General features: G+C 36.5%; 1 protein-coding gene across 1 annotated transcript; it reads right to left on the bottom strand.

The window, feature by feature from the left end:
• Positions 1-1,201: 1,201 nt before the first annotated feature.
• On the bottom strand, positions 1,202-18,832 carry LOC145632147 (inosine triphosphate pyrophosphatase-like). Its single transcript, XM_081684443.1, has 8 exons — positions 18,621-18,832; positions 18,465-18,529; positions 18,311-18,374; positions 18,187-18,196; positions 17,521-17,552; positions 17,318-17,430; positions 1,789-1,865; positions 1,202-1,695 (listed from the first exon to the last, which is right to left on the bottom strand). The coding sequence occupies exons 1-8, from the start codon at positions 18,751-18,753 to the stop codon at positions 1,578-1,580; spliced, it is 612 nt and encodes a 203-aa protein (XP_081540569.1). The 5' UTR covers positions 18,754-18,832; the 3' UTR covers positions 1,202-1,577.
• Positions 18,833-20,605: the final 1,773 nt, after the last annotated feature.

The raw sequence follows: 20,605 nt of genomic DNA, 5'->3' as shown, positions 1-20,605 counted from the left end.
ATAATGGGAAGGATCATTCATTTAAGTGGGCCCTACACTTTGCAATTACACATGTTATGGGGGGCCAATTTGTTCTAATCAGTCCTATTAATTGATGAAGTAAAGCTCACTCATTGGTTCATTGCCAAGAACTAATGACTAAAACATTAATGAGTATTGAGTAGAAATTTTTAATTTTTAATCTCCTTTCTTGGTGCAAAAGTGATATAAGATACTCCGCTTCACTTTTAATTTAGTTTAATAAGCTAGATAAAATTAAGGATTATTATTATAAAACACTAAGGACAAATATTTAACTTTCCCAAATAAGAGTAAAAAAAGGTGAGTCGTTTGCCCTAATTCGTAAGGTTAAGTAAGGACATTCCGATTTCAATTGATTTATATAGTTGTAGCTTTTTGTAGATGGAATAAAGATTTAAATTACTCATGGTTTCTAATAATTATTTATTTTTAGACAGTTATTGTCTCACAAAAAAGTTAAAATAGAAAAATTGTTTATCAACAAAGGCAGTAGATTTATGTCAATTTTAAAGTCTATGGTCAAAATGGCTCATAGTTGGATTAATATTAAAAAGTAAAAGTCAATTTTACCCTTAATGAAAAGAAAGGAAGAGGAGAGTCAGAGAGAAGAGAAATGTTAGTAAGGATAGTTAAGTAATTTTACTACTTATCCCAATTTAATTCCAAATCAAACCAAATAGGCAAACAATGGATAACATAATTTTTATCCCTATCCCATCTCTTAATTCCATATCCTTATCCTACCTTCTTATCCTTATAATCTTTAAGTTTCAATAAAATTTGTAATCATTCAAAATAAAATTAGCAATATCCTCTTAGTCAACCAATATCTCAAGTTATCAAAGTGAAAATTATTGGTCTATTATTTTAAAAATATTTCCTATTAATTTTCACAAAATTAGATTGTAGGTATAACGGGTGATTCAAAAAATAAGTCGTTTAACTTGAACTATATATATGTAAATTAAATTGAAAATATAAACTGACCTAAATCTTTTCTTATGATTTGATGATTTTAGGAATTTATTTTGGTTAGTCATTATGCTTTACATACCTAATTCACTCATTGTAGATGTTTGGAAGTTGGTAAGATAGCAATATAGAAAAGTTAAAGGCACAAGAGTGGTAATTGACTAATTGACAAGGTAGAATTAAAGATAAAAGTCAAGAGAAAAAGAGAGACAAAAAAGAACACTAATCTTTTTTTTATACCTTTCAACTGTATGCCTGTATTGGAGAGTCTAAGTAATACAAGTACTTTAAAGGGGTAGAGACTAGAAAGGTTTACTGGAGAAAGTAACACCAAAATCTACCAAGTATTTGCCCAAAATCTAAAGGATTTTGTGTCGGTGCATACTTTACCAGCCATGTGAATATATGATTTTACAAAACAATTAATGAGATATTAAGAAAAAGACTAAAATGCTCCACAATCGAGGATTGATGCTTAAAAATTAAACAAATAATCAAAGTTTAAGTCAAATATCCATAATCTTTACTTTCTTTAGCTTAAAAATTTTGTGACCAATTACATGACTCAGAATTGATGCTTGTTATTAAGCATTGTGCGGGTGAAAAGTGTATCCAGCCTCAGCAAAATGGGATTTAACCAATGCAAGAGCTCGGTACCGGTGCGATATCTTGTTCTTCTCTTCCTTTGGCATTTCAGCATAACTGTCAATAACCACAGTACACTTCATGGATGTTAATAATTAAAAAATAAATAAATAAGTACACGCTCATGTAAAAACAGAGAAGAAAGCTTACGTCTGCTCGTATCCATCAGGCTGAAAAACTGGATCCCAGCCAAAATCGTTCGGCCCTCTTGCTTGAACAATCTTACCCTGCAATAACAAAGGGAAAGATGATCAATATCTTTTTGAAAAGCTGCATTCTTTCATTCTGCAGGTCAAGTTCAATAACATCATGACCAAAATTTGCCCATTGAAATCATAACAAATGCAAAATACTTCAGCTGAATCCAAGGCCTCTTCTCACAAAGTTTTGTAATTGTACAGAATTGAAAACCAAAGCATCTAGTACATCAATGAAGTATTGAGGACATAACCCTTCTTGAAAGACTGATAAACAAGTCACCAAGAAGACTAGAAGAGCGAGGCAAATCTAAAAGCATCTATTTTGTAATCAACGATGATTTTTCATTTAGTGCCACCAAATAGTAGTAAAAAGGAGAAGAAAAAATGTCTTCCACCCAACCAACACAGCACAATTGCTCAGAGTACAACAGTTACTGCAACTGAGCTAAGTTTCTACTATTTATGGCCCTGGACCATAGATTGATCACCAAACAATACTTTTATAGTTTCATATATTTCAGCATGGATCAAAATTCTCAAACATTTTTGGAGTTATCTAATCAGTGATTTTATATTATCCTAGAAGCCTATAACCGTACAGATAAATCAGAAGATCTAGATACCGAAAAACTCAAATGAGGCATAATGAAGGCCATATACAAGGTTTTAATTAGCATTTTAGTGATTTAACTGTACTAGGGTTAATTGAAGGACTGCTTTGTATTTTTTTTTAATCTTAATTAAAATGGCACTGTGAGCCTCCCACAAGGCCACAAGAAGAAAGCTTTCGTATATCCTCATTAAAAGGAGTTAGTTTATCCATGTGGAACTTGTGGCCTATAACTGAAAGATCTGCTTCCATAAATTACTATGACTATTTTGCTGAAGGACAGCAACAACTTTCAAAATCCAAACCTTAGCAAACACTTCTAACCTTTATACATCAGCAACAATGCGCTTGAAAATAATTTCGATAAGAAAATTTCTTTAATAATTTTACCAAATGAAGTGAAACAATTCAGCTACTTAACAAGGTTAGGGGTTGAGTTTGGGCCTTCCTCATAATAATCTCAATGGATCTTGCATGAAGTCATAAGGATACATTTGGAAGAGTAAAAAACAATTCTTATAATTAAAAGACAACTTCCTTCTGATTTCCTAGAGGTACGGATGATTTCCATCTGACAAATACAGAGATAGGGACAACCGGCCAAGTGCACTTTAGATTGTAATTTAAACACTCAGTAGACATACTCTGCATAGATTGGATGATTGGCACTGTTATGAATTCCTAATAGACAAGGGCTAATTCGTGAAAAGATGCATCAATGCACATGATTAGGAAGTACTAGTAGTCCATGTAAAATGATAGTAAAATGTTTTAAGGCTGAAATGGTTTGGAATTAAAGTCCTGACTCTAAGCCTTTGGGGTGAATTAACCAACAGCTGGAGTCCAGTTTAATCCTACCCCTCCTAGTACTCTTTTTCATTTCTTCCCAATTGTGGTTCAATAGTCAAGACTCAAGAGAAAGGAAAAACATTAGCAGGCACAAGTAACTATTAAAGTACAATAGCCTCCAGACTTGATGCCACTGAAAAATAAAGGTAGTTGGAATTAAGTACTTTTGGCCTATTTTACATGGACAAGTATCGAGTTCGAATGTGGATGCGAGAGGCTGAAATAACATTTCAGAAATTATAGAGATGGAGACGCCATCTTAATTTTGGACATGGGTACAGGGATGCGAAATAATAAAATTTAATACGATTCACATTTTTTAATTTTTTTAAAAAATAAGAATTTGACAATTGGTGGTTTTACACCCGGGTGTACATACACCCAAATTAAAGCGGAAAGAAAATAGCAAATAATTATAAAGTATAGGAAATTTTAGATTTCAACACCTCACAAAAACGCGAAAATTGATTTTAACACACCCCATAAAAAAAAATGGATTTTAACACAGACAAACTTACTAAAAATTGGTATTACCACCACTTAACAGTTTCCATCCAAAAATTCCGTTAAAGTATGGCCCACAGTAACACGTGTCAGCATTTTATTGTTTTTTAAAAAAAAGAAAAATTAAAAAAAAAACCTAAAACTACCCCAGCCACCACCACAGCGCCACCCCGCCTTCCCCCCAACTCACCACAACCCTCCCCGAAACCACCACCCGCGTTGCACCACCAACCCCAACCCACCTGAACCCTCCCCCTCCCTTTCCCGCAACCGTATCGCCCCCAAAAACCACCAAACCCTCGTCCCTCCTAAACGGCGGCGAATCCGGCCTTAAAAGGCCGAAATCGGTCGGTTAAGGCCACTAAGCCCCAAAATCAGCCAAGTTCGGCCATTTGTAGCCAAATTCGTGGCCGTTTTGGGGAACAAGGGTTTTGGGTTATGTTGTTTTCGGGGGCGGCAGGGTTGCGGGAAAGGGAGGGGGAGGGTTGGGGCCGGTGGTGCGACGCTAGTGGTGGATTCGGGGAGGGCAGTGTTGGGTTGGGGAGAGGGCGGTGGTGGCGCTGTGGTGGTGGCTGGGTAGTTTTAGGTTTTTCTTTTTTTTTTCTTTTTTTGGCCAATAATAACACGACACGTGGCTTTATGGGCCCACTTAACGGATTCCTAAACGGAATCAGTTAAGTGGTGGTAATACCAAATTTTTGGAAATTTATCTGGTGTTAAAATCCTTTTTTTTTTTGGGTGTTCAAAACAACTTTCGCGTTTTTGAGTGGTGTTAAAATCTAAAATAACCTAAAGTATATCATGAATTTATAAAAGAATATATCAGTGAAATATAATGAACACAGTATATTATGAGATACTTATTATCAAAAAGGTAAAAGATAATTATGAATTGAGTTTTACCAATAATTAAATTTCAAATCATTTCAAAATATTACATTTGAATCAGAAAATATTTACATTTCAAAAATTTCTCTATCTAAAATAAATTTTACACAAATATAATTCAAAATTTCTTTCTTAAATTTCAAAAATTCGAAATTCAAATAAAAGAACATATTATATGAGTAAATAGAACATAATTTGTATTATTATACCCAAAGAACATAATTGTATTATTATAACCAAAGAACATGATTAATATATAGGAAATTTTGACTTTTGCTACTTGTGAAACATGTGTATTTCACTTTTGCTACCTGGAAAAAATTTTATTTTATTTTACTACCTATCAAATCCTTTTTTAAAAATTTTGCTACTAGTTAACGGAATCTGTTAGGGTTCCGTTAAGTTTTTTATTATTTTTTTTTTCTTTTTTAAAAAAATAATAATGAATTTAAAATTAAAAAATTAAAAAAAAAAAAAAAAAACCCCTCCCATTAACTACCCTCCCCTCTGCCGGCAGCCGGCGCCCAAACCCCCTCCCCTGTACCATCGACCCCATCCCTCTCCTTTTCCCCCACAAACGCAGCCCAACCATTCCCTTTCCCCCCTCGTTCTTGCTGCCCCGACCCTAATAACCACATATTGCGGCTTCTACGGGAAAAAGGACTTCAACTTTGCCGGAAAACAGGGGTGCGGCTTCGTTGGCGAAGGTAACGGTCTCGGGGCGGGTCGATTATCTTCAATTTTTGGGTCGATTTTGGGGGAAATCAATTTTTGGGCTGCGATGGTAGGGGAAGGGAGGGGGCTGCGATGGTGTGGGGGAAGGGAGGGGCTGCGTCGGTGGGGGAAGGGAGGGGGCTGCGTCGGTGGGGTAAGGGAGGGGGGCTGGGTTCGCTGGCTGGCCGCAGCTTTGGGCGCCGGTCGCCGGTAGGGGGGAGAGGGATGGGTGGCTAACAAGACTACGGGAGATCTAGGCTTTGTGGTTGTTTTTTTTTTAAAAAAAATATTATTTTTTTTTAAATTTTGGTGGCTGACGGGGGAAGCATTTAGGGTGGCTAAGGAGGTAGTGGTGGTCGGAAGGTGGTAATGAGGGTGGCTGGATCTCACTAACGGAATTATTAACTGAAACGTAACTGGTAGCAAAAGTTAAAAAAAGGGAATATGTTAGGTAGTAAAATAAAGGAAAAATTGATTTTTGCTACCTATCAAACACATCAAATTGAATTTTGCTACCTAACATATGCCCTTTTTTTAAATTTTGCTACCACTGAACGGAATCCGTTAAGTGGGTCCATAACGACACGTGTCGTGTTATTATTGGCCAAAAAAATTTTAAAAAAATTTTTTTTTAAAAATTTTAAAAAAAATAAAAAGAAAAACCTAAACTACCGCGCCACCACCCCCTTCCCCCCAACTCACCGCACCCCTCGCCGAAACCACCACTCGCGTCGCACCACCAGCCCCAACCCACCTGAACCCTCCCCCTCCCTTTCCCGCAACCGCGTCGCCCCCAAAACCCTCGTCCCCAAAAACGGCCAAGAATCTGGCCTTAAAAGGCCGAAATCGGCGGGTTAAGGCCACTGAGCCCCAAAACCGGCCGATTTTGGCCATTTGTGGCCAGATTCGTGGCCGTGGTGGGATCTAGGGTTTTAGTTTTGGTGGTTTTGGGGGGCGACGCGGTTGCGGGAAAGGGAGGGGGAGGGTTCAGGTGGGTTGGGGCTGGTGGTGCGACGCGGGTGGTGGTTTCGGGGAGGGGTGCGGTGAGTTGGGGGGAAGGGAGTGGTGGCGCGGGGGTGGCGCGGGGGTGGTGGCTGGGTAGTTTAGGTTTTTCTTTTTATTTTTTTTTTAATTTTTTAATTTATTTATTTTTTTTAATTTTTTGGCCAATAATAACACGACACGTGTCGTTATGGACCCACTTAACGGATTCCTTAACGGATTCCGTTCAGTGGTAGCAAAATTTTAAAAAAGGGCATATGTTAGGTAGCAAAATAAAATAAAAGTTTTGATAGGTAGCAAAATTCAATTTGATGTGTTTGATAGGTAGCAAAAATCAATTTTTCCTAAAATAAAATAAAAGTTTTCATAGGTAGCAAAAATGAAATTGATGTGTTTGATAGGTAGCAAAAGTCAAAATTTCCTAATATATATTACCTTAAAGAACATTGTTTGTATTGTAAAGAACATATAGTTTAGACTTAAAAAAACATATTTCATTGCAATTAAAAAAATGATAAAAGAACATTCATCAAAATAGGAAGAACATCATCTTCAACCTTGAAAATAACACCAAAACATAAAAATTGATAACAAAAAATATTTGAAAATGCCTTTTCTCTCAACAACGAATTTGTCAATTACATCGATCTTTCAATTAAATGATCAATCAAAACGATAAAATCAACTCCGAAATAACATTAAATCACTTTGAAATTCAAAATTTTACCATAATTTCTCTCTGTAAACCCAATTTCTTCCTCTTAACAAAAAAAATGATTTTTTGTTTATCAAAAGTAATATGGAATGATCAGTCAAAAAAAAAAAAAAAAAAAGGAATGTTAATAATGAATCAAGGAATGAAAATAACAAATCAATCTTTTAAATCAAGAGGAGAATCGTTTTGATTTTTTTTTTTTTAATTCTCGTGTACTTTGTATTTGTATACAATGTTCTTTCTGTTTTTTTTATAACAAATGTATTTTGCCCGGGTGTACCACCTTGGTGTATGATGAAATTTTCAAGAATTTGAGTGTTTCTGTGTGTGAGTTTGTTAAATTTAGGCTCCTAAGTTGTAGGCATCTTCCAGCCTGAAGTTTCCGACCCACAGACAAGAGTTATTATTATTATTGACCCAACATAAAGCCCAAACCAAGAACACTTATAATTGGCTGAGTGCCTCATACTATTAGTTACACTCCAGCAATCAAGTGCAAATATAGTAAATAGGTCATTAGTTGTAACAGCATATGAGCTTACTCCACCAGCTGCACAAAGGTATGAAAAGGTACAAGCACATGCACTAGGGAAGTCGATAGGATGTCCAAACATCTCAATACTCATTAAAGACTGATTTCCATCCAGATATCCCATCCCCATCCCACTCTGATTATCGATTAGTATCTATAGACATCTAAAAATGTCTCCCTAAAACCAAAACCGACGATGAACAATCTTTCATTGCCATTATTTTTCGGGTTAATCTCAGGAGTGCTTAAAATTCACATTCAATCCAATACAGTTAGCAAATCAGTCCACATTCCAGTCCAAGTATTTAGTCAAGCCTTGTCTATTCACATTTTAGCCCAAACCATTTGAATCCATTACATTTATTTATTAATTGAGCCCGATTAATAAAATGTCAAATCCTAAACCTGAAAATGGGTCTGAAATGACGACGCCTAATTATCACGTGCTTTTGAAGAAAATAAGATAAATTGAATTTTAAAGAAGTTTCCCCATAAAACCAACTGTCGCGCCATGGCAGAAATACCGTGCCACAACAGTTTTGTTTTACCCGGTTTTATCTTTTTACACGGGTTGACTTTTAAAATGATAAGATCAAGTACCGCGCCACGTTATAAGTAACCGTGCCCTATGTTACTCGGGTACCCATGTTTGACACTGGTACGAGTCCAAGTGTTCGACTCGACTATTTTGTGAAAAAAATTCTATGATTTTGAACTAAAATGAAGTGTCCAAGTGCCATACCCATGTCCGAGTATCAAGGGTCCGACACGGGTACTTGAGGTAAAATGAAGAGTCTGAATAACATGGACCGTGCCACGGTATTTGTGCCATGCCACAACACTCTGTACCATGCCACGGTGTTTAATATTGTGCTGCGGTAGATATTTCTTCGGCGGAGCTTTATTTCTAGGGTTCCGGACCTCATTTCTCCTTTCCCCTCTATAAATACGAGGCTGATTTACAGTCTTAAAGCACCCATTCATACTCTCTTTCTCTCTTATACTCCAGCCTCAATACTTGCCTTCCCTATTTAACAATTCATCCTTTAAGCACTCCCCACAGTCCATACTTAACCCAAATTTATGTACTTAAGCCAAGGCGTGAAAGATAGAACTGTTTGAAGGTTTGGCCCCAAATCAACCTTACATTCATTTGATATAATTTTTATTTTATTATTTATTTTCCTTGAAGTTACTGACGTGTTTATTGTTTTATAGATACTAACGTGTTTATTGGCCCTAATCGGTTTTTATTATGTTTGTCATATATTAATCGTTGTTATTATGGTTAAATTGTTTTCAATGTTAATATTTATTCTATTGTTATTGTTAATCACCATATTGCATGTTTAAAGGGAATATGTAATTGAAAATCATAACTAGTAAGATAAACGACCGGTTTAGGTTCCTTTTTAATCTTGTTGCTTAATCAAGTGATCACAAATATTTTAGAATTACGTGTGCATTAATTTACCTAATTTTGTTTGGAACAAATTTAATTTTTGTTTGCATGCCTTTGAGATCGCAAAAATACTTTTCACAATAAGAATCGAATAGAGGCCAGTACGGGCAAAAGTGACTCCATGAATCACTTCGTACCGTACCATCATCCTTGATCATCCCTTCTTGGTTCTGAACCATATGGAGTTAGTAATCTCATGGATTATGAATGGTGTGTAACCTTCACGAGTCAATCGTTGTTGCCTTTCGTTGTCCCTTAATCGTGGTTGCATTAATTGATCCGTGAACGGTTTGCAAGTTTATTAAAAACTTGTTGGCAGCTCCATACTTTATTTGTCCTTAATCGTTGTCTCTAATAGTATATGTTAAATCTCGCTTCCTATGAGTGCCAAACATATTCACACATGCTTAAGTAAGCGCGCTTCGAATGACGCCTACAATTTGGCGACTCTATTGGGGAGGATTTTTAGTTATTTATTGATTTGAGTGATCAGTATTTAATTGAGATGAGTGGATGAGACTTCAAAAATTCTCGAATCGTATTCCTGTGATTAATTTGGCATTGTTGCATATGCATTGACGTTTTAATGTCGTATTTAGGTTTGCCTTGTAGGAAAAATGGAATAACCTAATTGCGATCGAAAAAGTAAAAGCATTGTACACATAAAAACAATCTAATGGTTCTGCTTTTTTCTGCAGCTTCCTTCGTTTTATTGAAACCGTATGTGTTCTACATACGTTTTATCCCCAAGGGATTTTACACTCTACCAACCCGAAAACGTTCATGACAATAAGGGTTCGTCTGAGTTTGTAAATCCACCCAAACCATGGAGCCGAGTTCGATTTCATCACGAACTCGCGAAGCCAGCCGTTGGCATACACCCTTAAGGGAGGTTGTCTTGCTAACGCGTCTAAACTTTTAACCATGATACTCTTTTGACACCCAAATAAGCTTGACCATAGTGGAACATAGAATTTGACCTTAGGTTACGAACTTCATTGCATCGTCGTGACTATATGTTAATTGGCATTATTAATGTGTTTTTCTAACCCCGAAAATGTTTGTTCATCTTATTGTTTTGACCAACGTATGACCGAGGGACTTTATTCCACGTAGTAATAATAATTTCGGACTTTTAGAATTGAATAAAAATGGAAAATACACAAACAAACCCCTGAAGTTGAGTATCGTGCCACATCAAAATTGCCGCGTCACGACATTCAATGCCATGCCACGGAAAATTGAATCGCACCAAGGTACTGTTTGCAATGCCACATTAGTTATATCATGACACAATACTCGGGGAATGTTGCTCTTAGTCTGTTTTTAGTCATGTGTGTCTCTAGTGTCACGTCTAGCCGTACGGTCGTAACACGCGTCTTATCACCTCACCTAATCACTCACGAGTCAAATATAATCCTCACACTTTCTTATTTTTACTCGAGTTGTGCAACATGTAGTTCATGACCGTACCTTAGGTTTGTCTTGTGTCGTTTTTTAAGGAGTAAGTCGGATGGTAACCTCCCATACATACTTTTTCTAAAAACAAATTTCAAAAACTTTCTTTTATTATTTTCCCCTTTTCTTTTTCTTTTTCTCTCTTGCGGTTGGGAAGCCAAGAATAGCATCAAATTCTTCCTGAGAAGAAGTTTCATCATAGTCGAACTTGAAACAATATGTTTCTGGATTCCAATAGTCTAAGGCCGCTCTTAGAAAATCATGTTCGATTGCTACGCGCCTTAATGCTAACAAACCTCTAACAAATATTGTTTCTAGTTCTTTTTTCTCCAAGTTGGTCAAATAATACAACCAATCGCACATTGTGTTGTCAAAATCTCTTTGAGACATTATTGAAATATAAAATTCTAATTATTTTTTGTTTCGTAATTATGCATATCATGAATTACCAGTTATAATTTATAGGCAAGAAGAGTCTCAAATTAATTAAACTACGCCCGACAACATGCGCATTGTGACACGATACAAAGTGTCACGGTAATTAAATAAGATCAAAATCAATCTTTTACCCTTCATTCCAGATTTTCTTTGAATTTTCTATCCTCCGTTTGTCTTATCTTTTTTTAGGGAGATTTATTTTAATAAGAACTCCACTCCTCTTTCCGTGAGTTATATAATAAAAAAATTTAAAAAAAAAAAAAAAAAAACTACTTTTTTCCTATCTTTTTATTTTTTCCTTGTTTTTTTTTATATTTTGAGTTAGTTTAAAAACTTACTCCAATTTTTTTTATTTTTTTTATTTTAGGAAAAATGTAAAAACTTTTCCCATTTTTATTTCTTTTAAATTTTGGGGAAGTTGCAAAACTTGTCCCATTTTTATTTCATCTTATTTTTGGGAAGTTGTAAAACATGTCCCATTTTTATTTCATTTTAATTTGGGAAGTTGTACAACTTTTTGCATTTTACGTCGTTTCGGTTTTTCTTTTTTGGGAGGTCACACGCACGCACTAACATACACAGCGAATGAGAATAAAATGTGAATATAATGTACAAAGTAGTCATGATAATGTCAAGTGTCAATAACAAGTATACAATTAAGTCTTTCGGTAAAAAATTTCTTGATTTAGATGAACAAGGTACAAAGTCCGGGTCAAGCTCTCTCTCGCTTTGGTAAGGAAGTGGCTCGCCAAAAAGTCCCTCCATCATCCGAGTACGTGGAGTTGTGTCCCTGCCGATTCTGCCGATTCCCCAGCGCTCCCGTAGAAGTCAATGTCTGAGGAACTCGTAAACTGCATAGGTTGAGATGAGTGCTCCCACGACTCGGGCACCGTGGGCGAAGGCATTGTCAAATACACCGAAACTGAATGTAAGCCATGGTCCAAAAGAGAAGTCACTAGCCTAAACATAGACTGCGAAAACTGGAATGGCTAGTCGGCTGCAAGAACTGCCACTAAAACTGACGCGAGCAAGACCTCCGCCGCTCCCGAAATACAAAGATGAGATAATGATCAATGATGCAAAATACAAAAAAAAGGCATTCAAGTACAAAAGGAACCTCATAAACGTCATTTGGACACCTCGTAGCATTCAACCACCAACCAGCATAGCATTGATCGTTTTGTAGTGTCGGTGCTTCCATCAAGATCTCTTCGCGAGAGCTTGTCTATATAGACGTTGATTATGCACAAGGAGTTGCTTCCTTTCTTAGTTCGGGAAACATGTATTTTGTTGTAGCCACTTTTAAATCGTCAAACATGTACAAGGAGTTGTTGATTATTTGATCATGTTTTAGGTGACCGCCCGTCGCATAAGGAGACTTAGAGATCCCATCCATGTCGATTCGTTATCCGAGGTCAATTGGTATGGTTGAGGAGCATATTGATGACGCTGCGAAGGGCTATGTACAGGAGAGGAGTAGGATATGGAACCGGTGAGTTCTTCGAATGGTGTTCTGATTTTACTTGATATAGCCTGACTCATTTTTGTTTGCAGGTCCAGCGTGATGACACGATGAGGATGTTGGGTGTTATTAACGCCTTGAGGTATTGCATCATCAAGTTACCGACGCCTACGAGGTACATTTACACTTGAATGCCTTTTATTTTTGTATTTTGCATCACTGATCATTATCTCATCTTACTTCTGTCCGAGGCATGGAGGCTCGCAGTGGGAGAGTCTAGCCGTCACCACCGATCTCCAACCTCAGTAGCAGCAGTCGCAACCGTCTCATCCATTCCAGTTTTCGCAGCTTATGTAGTGACTTCTCCTTTGGGGACCATTCGGTTCAAATGTATTCGACAATGCCTCCACCGACAGTGCCCATGGGAGCAGTTGGGTCAGGGCCTTCCTTGACATTTGACTTCTACGGGACTGTGGAGTCGAGTAGGGACACGACTCCACATACTCGGATGATGGAGGGACTTTTTGGCAGGCCACTTCTTTATCGAGAAAGCTTGACCCGAGCTTTGTACCTAATTCATCTAGATCAAGAGATTTTTTACCGAGAAACTTTATTGTATAATTGTTATTGACACTTAGACGCTATCATTGTAGTATGACTACTTTGTACATTTTATTCACATTTTATTTTCTTATTTGCTGTGTAGGTTAGTTGATGAGTGACATTTATGCCACTCTTTTATCCTTTTTCTCTAAGGATTTACCCCTCATTTGCACTTGTTTGAGTTTTTTCAAAGCGTTTTATCTTCGTTTTTGTGTTGTTTTGTCTTTTCTCGTGTTCTCCTCTTTATTCTCCCTTTCCTTGTGTTTTCTTAGTTTTCTTTGATATTTTGTAGGTTCTCGGCCCCTTTAGATGAAGCCTATGGACGCATATGGAGCTAAGGAAGGGAAAGAGATGCTCAAGGGGAGGGCGCGCAGCAAAGCATAGGCTGCGGGCGCGGATCGCAGCTCTGAAGGTTCTTCTTGCGGTAGATGCCTTGCCGCGCCCTAGGAGATGCCTCTCCTCAGCCACCCGTGGGTGCGGCATCTAGGGCCGCAGGCGCGGCATTCCGAGGTTCATTTTCCCCTGTTCCAGGTCGTGGCCTCTCCTTAGCTGGTCCAGTCTCCACCCGCGGGCGCGACTTGCATGGATAGGCAGTTCCGTACCCGGCCAAGAGAATGCGCGTCATGCGTAGTGAAGGCTCTCCTTGGGTCTTTATTTCTGGATTGGTGAATGCATATAAATAGCCTTCTTATTGAATTTTGTAAGGATTCCTATTTTCCAATCAACATTAGAATCTAGTATTTTTAGAGAGAGAAAGTTGCTTATTCTTCAAGTTTCATCATTGTAATCAAGACTTGGTCAAGGTTATTTCAATCCAATGGTAAAACTTTAAGTTTCCTTCGTCAATCAAGTTTCTCAATAGTATTCTCTTACCCTTTCCTTTAGTTTGATTTATTTGCTTTGATATTGTTTGTTTTCATCTATTTCTTTAGTTGAGCTCGTTGGATTTGTTTTTCCTTTGTTTTTAATCATGTTTAGTTTTGTGTTTATTGAATCCTTGTTTAGTTTTGTTATGATGGTTAGTTTCTCTTCCCTAGGCTAAGTTTTTAGCTAGGGGTAAGGGGTGAAAAGCATGTCTTAATATTGATGATTGATGATGATTTGATTGAGCTCATGCTATAAATTGATGAATGTATGATTTTTTATGGCTTGAGATTATTAGTAGCACATTGTTTAATGTTCCCTAATTTAGATGCACGAGAGTGATTTGAATCAGGTTAAGATCACTTTTACTTTAATTATTGCATGAAAGTGAATTGTTTAAATAGAGCTTTATGTGTAGTGCACTCTTTATCTTTCGATTTGATTAGTGTCTAATTGGATGCATGAAAGTGATCTCAATCACGCCAAGACCTAATTCATTGATTTGCTTAGACAATTGCATGAGAGTGAGTTGTTTAAGTAGAATTTAGTATTCTATAGCATGATGTTCATGATAATCATCGTTGTCCATCTTTATTTAATCGTGTTTGACACCCCCGTACCCCCTAGCGTTGTTTCCCTTGTTCTAATTCTTCTAGCTTTTGATTTCTTATTTTGCTTGTTTTCATTTCTTCGTAGTAGTAGTTTGACTATTGAAAAACACAAAAAACATTCAAAATACCCCTTTGCAATAGATTCATAATTCACCTTGATTGAGCAAAACTCCTTTTCCTCGTGGATCGATCCTTTGCTTGACCCTATACTTGTATTAGGGTAGTGAAGAGTTTTAAATTCTGTTTGATTAGGAGGAGGTAGTAAACGACCCACTTCACCCCGATTATTAGTGTGTGTGCCTATTTGTGTGTGATTAATGACGCGAAAAATTTCTGTAAGTTTTCATAAAAGGAGGGTACCAACCTTCTCCCAAAAAAGAAAAAACCGAAAAGATGTAAAATGCAAAGAGTTTTACAACTTCCCAAAATAAGAAGTGGGCTAGTAATTTGTACTAACAAATCTTTCCAATATTGGAAGGGTTTATTTATTAAAGAGGAAAAGAAGTTGGATCCCTCTATTTTCCTCCCTTTCTATTTGCCAAACCATATAAGAAAACAATCGCTTTCATTGTACATGGTGAAGTGCATGGTGCCTCTAAAGGCAATCTGCTGGGGGTGTGATTCGGGGCGATAATGGTGAAGTGCTGCAGCTTTTTGCTCTGAATTGTGGCTCCTGTACGTGTATAAGAACAGGCTATTGGCAGTGTTGCGTGGACTTGCAATAGCTTGGAACGGTGGGTATCGTAAGGTGCAGCTTAGAGTGGATTCTGAGGTCGTAGTTCGTTTGTTAGTGGATGCTATTCCAACTAACTCCCCTTTTATACATATTATTCGAAAGTGCAAGGCTTTGCTTGGCAAAGATGGTTGGATGGTGAAGATTGGCCATTGTTCCACAGAGGCGAATAGAGTGGCGGATTGGCTCGCTAATCATGGAGTCTCTTTGGTGCAAAAGATGGTCATTTTTGAGGCAATCCCGAAGGATCTTGGTGCCGTTTTATTAGAGGACTTAGGGGGTATGGCGCTCCCAAGGCAAGTGCCGATGAATAAGGCCTAGTTTTCTTTGTTTTTGGTTTAGTAGGTAGTTCGTGTGTTTTGTTTTGTTCTCTTTTCTAGTTCCTAGCTTTGTTCTCTCTTTGGGGCTAGCCCCTCGTGTTCACCAAAAAAAAAAAAAAAAAAAAAAAAAAAAAAAAAAAAAAATGTAAAGCTATTTCTTTCACTAACAGTTTGAGTTCCTTACCTTTAAGGACCCACAAACTATCCTCCAAGACAAAGCTATAATTATGCAACCCCCCTCCCCCCCACTGCGCTTCTCAAAAAGATGATGTAAATAGGTTCTATTGTCACTCAATTCATGCAATTAGCAACAGTTAGAGCATTCCTTATTCTTATCTTACTTCATTTTTGTCACTCATATCATGCAATTACCCCTTCACTTCTGCAAGCTTTGGATGCAGCTCGGAGTTTATACGTGGCCACCCCCTTGAAGTCTTACGAGTCACCTATCCCTCTACAAGCCATCCTCAATCTATCCCCACCCACCTCGAAACCCTATGGTTAACAAGACGGTTGAACCATAATCCTCTCCAAAAGTCATCCCTTCCAATCTTCCCCTAACAAAGGCATATTGTATACACTTTTTTTTCTTCTTATTCAAATGAAAATACTTATGTTTTTTGTTCTAATTGCCAAGCTATTTTCAAATAGAAAGATGATTAAAAAATAGAGGGGGTCAATGGTAATGTCCTCAAAGTCATATAATATCAGGTGACAAACTTAGTTGTTGAGAAAGTGGATGGATGAACAGAGGAAAGTATGCCATTTTAAGGGATAAAGAAAAAGGAAATGTACTCTCTAGGCTTGGCTCTAAGCTGCGTAAACTAGTTCTACATCACAAGGCCAAAGTTAAATGGGGCCTCCTGTTTACTTTAAGCTATATATATTATGTATAATTGAAGTGTATAATTGAACGTGGTGGAATGGTTGGGGGCTTCATGAGTAATTTAGTGGGTTCGAATCTTGGCTAGACTTGTTCATTTTTTTTTTAATTTTTTTTTCTACATTTATAGTTTATACATAAGGCCCCATTTTGTTGAACTAGATTAGTAGCACAAGGCCTCCATTGTGATTGATACGACCTGGTACTCTGTAGATCTTAAGCTTTATTTAAAACCACTGCATCTCCGGACTGTGTGTGTAAATAAGGTATTCTTAAAGCATTATTTGCACCATTCTACCTAACCTCTCTATCCACCCTCTTCTCCGCTTTTCATCTTCCGTACCATCATCCCAACTAGCAAAAGCAGGCCCCAAAGTGACCATCTAAGTTGCTACATTGATATGTATGAACTTGACTGTGCTAATCAGTTAGCAAATCCACATTTGGCTCATTATCTTTCACTATTTCATGATGCTGCTACAACTTTACACCTGTGTCTGATTCAGTAGTTGATGAGAGCACATAATTATAACTACAAATTGAGTTACCTTGATTCTCAATGACAAGTGCTTAGAATATTTCTTAACATGTTTTCAGAAAGTACAACACTTGAATAAGAAAAAACAGACAGTTAACCTGTATTGAGCAAATTGTGATTAACATAATGATAAGTGTCAGTAGATTAGTAGACACTCATTTCTTAGTCAATTATATACTAACATTGGTTAGAAGAAAAAAACACTGGCATCAAATTGTTTCTGAATCCTAGATGGTACGACAAACCTTAAAAGTATTTCAAGACTTCAGAAATCAGAAAACAAAAGTACATACCATAGTTTTCCCCACAAAGGTGATAGGATCTGCACTTGGTCCAAGGGCAAGAGAAAACACACACATAGCATATGCTGATTTATCTTCATAAGCCTTCAGCAAATTATTAAGACCTACAATAACCATAATAAAGCGGAATAATCAATTAGGTAAACACCGACACAGGTTATGAAAATACAAAAAAAGGATGATAAAGCAACAACCTTCATGACCAATTTTTTCAAGAAACCATTTGCTTCAGATGTACAATTTGAGGAGCACCACACCACAGCCATGTGAAAACATATCAAAAGGAAACATGTCAGGAAAGTAATGTAAGATATTATTTCCTATTTATGAAATCAACCAATTGCATACGTAGTGCTATATGATAATAAACAGAGCAAGATCACCACAAACATAGTAGATACTCCAGATAGTAAGGCCAAGTGAAGCAGTTTATACCCAAAACAGATGTCAGTAGCAATTTCTGACCAATCTCTCTGTAAAGTGTAAAGACTGTAAACAAAGTCTCTCGATGTTTTCTTGAAACACACAACCCCAAATTATATTACTCAAGATTGTCATTCTATGAACAAGGAATCACCACTAACTTTTTACATTAGTAATTCCAAGTTTTTATCTAATTTAAAAACCAATTTACATGTATTTAGAGAAACAAGCAAATGTAGGATGAATCTCATTATTTTAGTAATAGGCTTAAGAAGTAAGCTTAATATAACTTTATTCTTATCATACAAACAATATTTACCCATATACCATAATATTGCTGCTAATTCATAATTTGATAAACACATTAGCACATCATCTAACATACAAAAGAATAAGAAAGAAATTGGCACCTCAACTCAGCAAATGAAGAAACTTACATGTAAGGCCCTGCATTAAAATCAGAAAATATTAGGGTTTGAAACAAAATCCAAAATAGCAAAAAATTAGAAAATGGAATTTTTTTAAAAATTGTGTTTGACAAATTAAATTTTGTTAACATACCAGGAAGCCCTTTAAGAGCGTTGAAGCATAAACAAGTATCTTCAACGAGAACAGGTCCATTAACCTAATCCAATTAATAATAATTAATAACCCTAATAAACAAATAATCCTCAAAAACAAGAAATCAAATCAAACAAGAAAATTTGTTGATTACCTGAATTGCAGCCAAACGAGCTTTTTCCTTAGAAATATCTTCAGGCTCTCCTTGCAATTCTGGCACTGCATTCAATAACAAATTAAACCAAATTAAACTAAATTATAAACTTATGAACAAATTAAGAACTGGGTATTTCTGGGAAATGGCAATTACAGTCGAGTTTGAGAGATTGAAAAGGGATGGATTGACCAAGAATGGCTTTAACTTCCTCTAATTTTTTTGGGTTTCCAGTCACAAATGTTACTGGTTTTGGTAGCATCAACCCTCTTACAGTTGCTCCCGACATTTTTGAAAATTCCTACTTTTTCTACGGCAAGCTATTGCTAAAACCCAAGAGAAAGAGACTATGATTAATTGGTTTGTGGCGAAAAATAAAAAATAAAAAAAATAAACTGCTAAATGTGGCTCCCATTTTATGTACTAACGTTCCCTTTATGACATGGAAGGACGATATTGTTCTTTGTATAAGTTGTAGTGTATAATATCATTCCCGACCTTTCAACCTACTACCACGTGGTAAAAAAAAATCCCGACACTACCACATCCGACACCGGAAGGTTCGTCGGAGAATTTTGTAAGTCATCGTACTTATTTAAAAAAAAAAAATTGAATTAAAACATCCGCTGAAAAAATTAGGTTCCGTCTAGGTGGATCCACTTAAAATTTCCAGATCCACCAAGGAAGATCCGGAAATTTTAGGTGGATCTCCCACATCCGCCTAAAATTTCCGGATCTTCTTTGGTGGATCCGGAAATTTTAAGTGGATCCAAAATTTTTAGGCGGATGTATGTAGTTTTTTTTTTTTTTTTAAATTGATTAATTAATCAAATTTATTATTGTAATCTTTGTATTATTATTATTATTTTATTATGATTATTACTCATTTTGTGATTAATTTTGTAATTAGTATTAGTACTTTTATTGTTGTTGTAATCAATGTCGTGGCTTTTTTTTCCTGATTTACTTAATTATTTATATTCTTAGAGAGATAAAATGAGAGTATGAAAGTTGTGAGTGTCGTGGAGTGAGTCGTGGGTATTTATTTGATAGGGATAAAAATGGAAAATCCTAAAAAAAATGCGAGCGATGCATAGTAAAAGGAGAGCGACGTTTAACAAACCAAAAAAAAGAGTCAGAGAGAGTATGGGGAGATGAAAAATACAAATTTACTACGGGCATGTTCACATCTACTGAACTGATTGGAGCTGGAATGAATATTTTATGAGAGAAGAAAATTAGGAGTTGAATTAAACTAAACTGAACTGAACTGAACTGATTAAAGCTAAACTGCAATTAGTATTTTGTGCACCACCTCTATACTTTTGAACATTTAGTAAAAAAAATTGAACATTTTACAAAAAATGAACAACCTAAGAGGGATCCCTGAAAGCGCTGGTGCTAATACGGAAGGATTTGCGAGATAGGCTTTGATCTTTTCAAAGGCTTTTTGACACTCATTGTCCCATATTACTGGCATATTCTTTTTTAGTTTCTTAAATATTGGTTCACATATTGTTGTTAGCATTAATATGAACCTACTTATGTATTGCAACTGGCCAATAAATCCTCGAATTTGTTTCTCGGTTTTGGGCGGCGGCATTGACATAATTGCTTTGATCTTGGTTGGGTCTATCTCAAATCCTCTAGAGCTTATGACATATCCCAAGAGTTTGCCTGAGGTGACTCCAAAAACGCACTTGGATGGATTCAACCTCATGTTTTATTTTCTTAGCCTTTCGAAGAACTTTCTTAAGGCTACTTGATGTCCTGGACGATCTTTTGATTTTACAATCATATCATCCACGTAGACTTCAACCTCTTTGTTTATCATGTCATGGAGTAGGGCAGTTGCTGCTCGTTGGTAAGTGGCACCCACGTTTTTCAACCCGAATGACATTACCGTGTAATAGTAAGTACACTACAAAATTAAGTCAATATAGCATCAACTAAAATTTGTTGCTATTTATCAAAAATTCGTTGCCAACTCTATTTAGCAACGAGTTGGAAACAAAAATTTGTTGTTGCTAAAAGGCTTGTTGCCATGGGATTTTGGCTACCAGTTGCAAAGCAATTTTGTTGCAATATTGCATCCATTTAAATACGGTTTCCATGATGGTTGCTATTTTTGGTGCATTCGT

Source organism: Chenopodium album, chromosome 5, assembly GCF_948465745.1.
Source record: "Chenopodium album chromosome 5, dcCheAlbu1.1, whole genome shotgun sequence".
NCBI lineage: Eukaryota > Viridiplantae > Streptophyta > Magnoliopsida > Caryophyllales > Amaranthaceae > Chenopodium > Chenopodium album.
The sequence above is the reverse complement of the archived record's forward strand: the minus strand, read 5'-3'. Positions and strand labels throughout refer to the sequence as shown.

What these genes read in the sequence shown, in the direction of transcription:
- LOC145632147 (XM_081684443.1), bottom strand. Translation starts at nt 18,753, where the DNA reads ATGTCGGGAGCAACTGTAAGAGGGTTGATGCTACCAAAACCAGTAACA. An exon ending in CTCGTTTGGCTGCAATTCAG is followed by an intron (nt 18,375 to 18,464) that starts GTAATCAACAAA and finishes TAATTGGATTAG; the next exon opens with GTTAATGGACCTGTTCTCGT. An exon ending in CCTTTGTGGGGAAAACTATG is followed by an intron (nt 1,866 to 17,317) that starts GTATGTACTTTT and finishes TTGTTATTGCAG; the next exon opens with GGTAAGATTGTTCAAGCAAG.